This window comes from Trachymyrmex septentrionalis, unplaced genomic scaffold, assembly GCF_001594115.1.
Source record: "Trachymyrmex septentrionalis isolate Tsep2-gDNA-1 unplaced genomic scaffold, Tsep1.0 scaffold112, whole genome shotgun sequence".
In the NCBI taxonomy this organism is placed as follows: domain Eukaryota; kingdom Metazoa; phylum Arthropoda; class Insecta; order Hymenoptera; family Formicidae; genus Trachymyrmex; species Trachymyrmex septentrionalis.
Genome location: NW_017304248.1, coordinates 1,072,429 through 1,075,890, shown reverse-complemented (window position 1 = coordinate 1,075,890; position 3,462 = coordinate 1,072,429). Strand labels below are relative to the sequence as shown.

The 3,462-nt window shown below is 32.3% G+C and overlaps 1 protein-coding gene across 1 annotated transcript in view; it reads right to left on the bottom strand.

The window, feature by feature from the left end:
• Positions 1-3,462, bottom strand: part of LOC108752614 (potassium voltage-gated channel protein Shab) — a 51,906-nt gene that overhangs the window by 47,998 nt on the left and 446 nt on the right. The window contains 1 exon segment of the mRNA XM_018493580.1: positions 2,806-3,462. This exon segment is cut by the window's right edge and continues 59 nt beyond it. Within this exon segment, the coding sequence (XP_018349082.1) occupies positions 2,806-3,462 (657 nt within the window).

The window sequence follows — 3,462 nt, the reverse complement described above, 5'->3', positions numbered from 1 at the left end:
CGGAAAGACCAAGCGAAAGATCGGGGCTCCCAGAAGGTTGCATTTGAACGGGTAGAGCTATATTTTAATCTCCGTTTTATTCTTTTATTATTTAGACATCTCGAGTGTGTGACGATGACTAGGAGCTACCTGAGGAGTGTATGCATTTCAGGGATGGTATATCTAAAAGTCCAATTGTTACTCCGTAACAATTTTCCTCGATTGAGATATAACAACTAACCCCAACTCACACCATGTTTAATTCGAGACAATACAGATCGAAAACTATAGTATACATATCAATTCAAAGAAAACGTTTTATTGTAACTAAATATACATTTAAAAAATATACAAAAGTATAATATATTTACAGCTTATGTATTAAAAAAAAAACAAATAATTTACAAAATAAAATATTTTTTTACTTCTAACAATAAAAAAATCACAAAATAAACATAATATCTTCAATTATGCTATTAAACTAATTGTACATAAAATATATAAAATAGTAATATATAATATAGTAATATATAATCACGGTTTGTCAAACTAAGGAAAGACTTCTAAGTATGTCCCTTTTCGATTTTAACGAAACTTGGTGAGTTTGTAGAGAGGATAAAAATATTCGATACATGTTTCTTTATCGGCAACCAAACATATTTAAAAAATAAAATTGGTCCTCGAAAATCGGTCAAATTCGTTTCTCGGCTATAATTTTTGAACGATATACGATGTAAAGAAAATAGTTACTTTAAAAAGACAAAACGAATAATTTTTTAAATAAGCAACTATATGCCTTTTTTGTATCAATTAATTCATCTCATTACTTTGTTTATAAAAATATTAACGATTATCAAAAAATTATTAATTTACGAGATATTTAATATATTTCATGTCAATGTGTGTCAGGATAAAGTATAAAATATCTCGTAAACTATTGATTTTTTAGAGTATCTTACTCTTTTATATGCAGAATAATTAGAGGAAAATCATATTACATAAAAAAAAACTATATAATTCAAAAAAATGAAGATCACCTTGAAATCTCGAAGGCACATCCACCTAGATTTGTGTCGTGCAAGGATTGCCTGATAGACGCCTATCAAGTAATTCTAACTCCCCACATAATAAGCGACCGATGGGCATGCATTTGGCAATAGCATTTCGCGCAGATACGTGTTCTCTTATTCAATCATCTTTAGAAAGTAATATATCCTAAAGTATTACGAAAATTTCAAAATGATAAAGGACTTTTCGACTCATTGTCAGTTAAATCCGCTCTACCTACTCACAGCGGAGAGGGGGAGGGGGCATATTTTGTATATTTACGAAATTACATTAGTATACTTCATTTAAAAGTTACAGCTGAAAAATACAGGCTGATTTCTTCCTTAAATATGTTTGTTGGTAAGAAAAAACTTCGAATATTTTACCTCCCATACAAACACAGTACAAACCCAAGAAGTTGCATTAAAATCGGAGGGAACACCCGGGAATCTTTCCTTGTAAGTAAAATAATAGAATAACATAAATATACATATAAACTAATAAAATAAGACGTTAGAAAGATACAAACATGAAATTTATATAATTTATAGTATTATCACACAATACATTTATCAATAACGATAATTTCAACGAATTAATTTTTTAATCAGATTATCAGATAATTAAGATCGTCGATGCAATCAGTCCAAATATTGAAAAACAACATTGTGCCAAACATATAAATAATTTCACTGTTTTGTAATTTTTCAATGTTTTTCAGATAGAGATAAAATACATTTAATAGAATTCAGTCAGAGAAAGTCAGATGTAGTACGAAAATACAACATTTCTAACATACAAAAGCTCTGTTCCAAAATTGACTGCCAGTACTGAAAATCTATAATGCACGTAACGTAAATTGTAGTTTTTCAGCGTTGGCAGTAAATTTGAAACACTGCCAAAATAATGACTTTTCATAAACTTTTCACAAATTAAAGATAAACGTTTAAATAGCTACTAATTAGATTTGAAACTTTATTGATATTTTTAATATATTTTTAACCGCCACTCGTATACATTGTAAAAATACTTAGTGATATTTTTAATGATCTGATTAGTTAGCTTTAATAATTTAAACTAATCGGTATCGAATTTCGTGAGTCTTTGTTCTAACGATTTAATTTAAGATTCAAATTCAAAATTGTTTTCTCATAAATAATTTTCTGATAAATCGTGATTTATGACAAGATGTTCCATGAAAATTGGATCATCAATATGAATATTAGAAGTTTTCTAATATGCTTTGATATCTAATGATTTAATGATAATATTTGTTTTTTCTTAAAATACTTCCTCTAACTTCATAATTATCTTAAATATTAATTATCACTTAAATCATAAAATAAATTTCTTCTTTAAATTATAGTTAACATAAAAATTGTTGTACTTACATAAAAAAAAACAATATTGGAATGTATTAATTATTTATATGAATAAATATTAATAATTTATACAGCATTACCTCATATTTATGTGATTACATACTATACCCTACTGAGAATGAGAAAGTAACCAACATCAAGCAAATGTAAAATAATGTGAGATAAAATCAAAAGCAATACAAAAAGAATAATAGAAAATCAGGAATTATAAAAGAAAAAATAACTGATAACTCATATATTCATACTACTGCTTTCCGTTTTGACTAACAATAAGACATCCTGTCTAAATGCATACACGATAGAGCAGGTGACGATGCGCGACGTTTCTCGTGTGCATTGTCTTCTGTCGCATACTCATACACGCACAAATCGGTTTTCAAGCCACAATCCGACTCACCCGTGCCGCAATGGAGGTGGTTGGTTTCTCCAAAAGATCCCATAACCATTTCTGATATTGAGCGCACTTTCCCTCACCGAATTCTTCTTCTTCACGTTGTCGAAGTGACTCTGCCTCCTTGCGCATTTCCTCGTGTACGTGCTCCTTACGCTGGTGATACTTGTGCTGACAGCAACTTTCAAGATAGAGCTCGTCAACACCCCAATATGCAAGATCATCACCAAACGCCAACACGCACATCTCATCTACTAGATGGAGCTTGCCAGTACGATAGAAATTCAGAATTGAACTAAATGATTTAGGATGTCGATCGAAAAAATATTCATTGTCGATTAGAGAATAATCGTCGCAGAGTTCAGTTATTGCCTCATGAGTATTGCAGTCTCTTAGTCGACCTAGGCGCGTATGTGGCAATCGCTCGAGAGTACGCCAGAGTACCTCGTGCTTCACGCCACCAACATTAATTGAAACGCGCCGATTTAAAGCCTTCGAACGCATAATCATGAACGGCTCCGGTGGTAGGGATGTCATCGACTTGGAAAAGGCACGCTGCTGCTGCATCTGCATCTGCAGCGGCAGGGGCGGTGGCGGTGGTGGCGGCGATGGCGGCGGCGGCGGCGGCGGTGGAGGCGGTGGTGGAGGTGGCGGCGGAGGCGG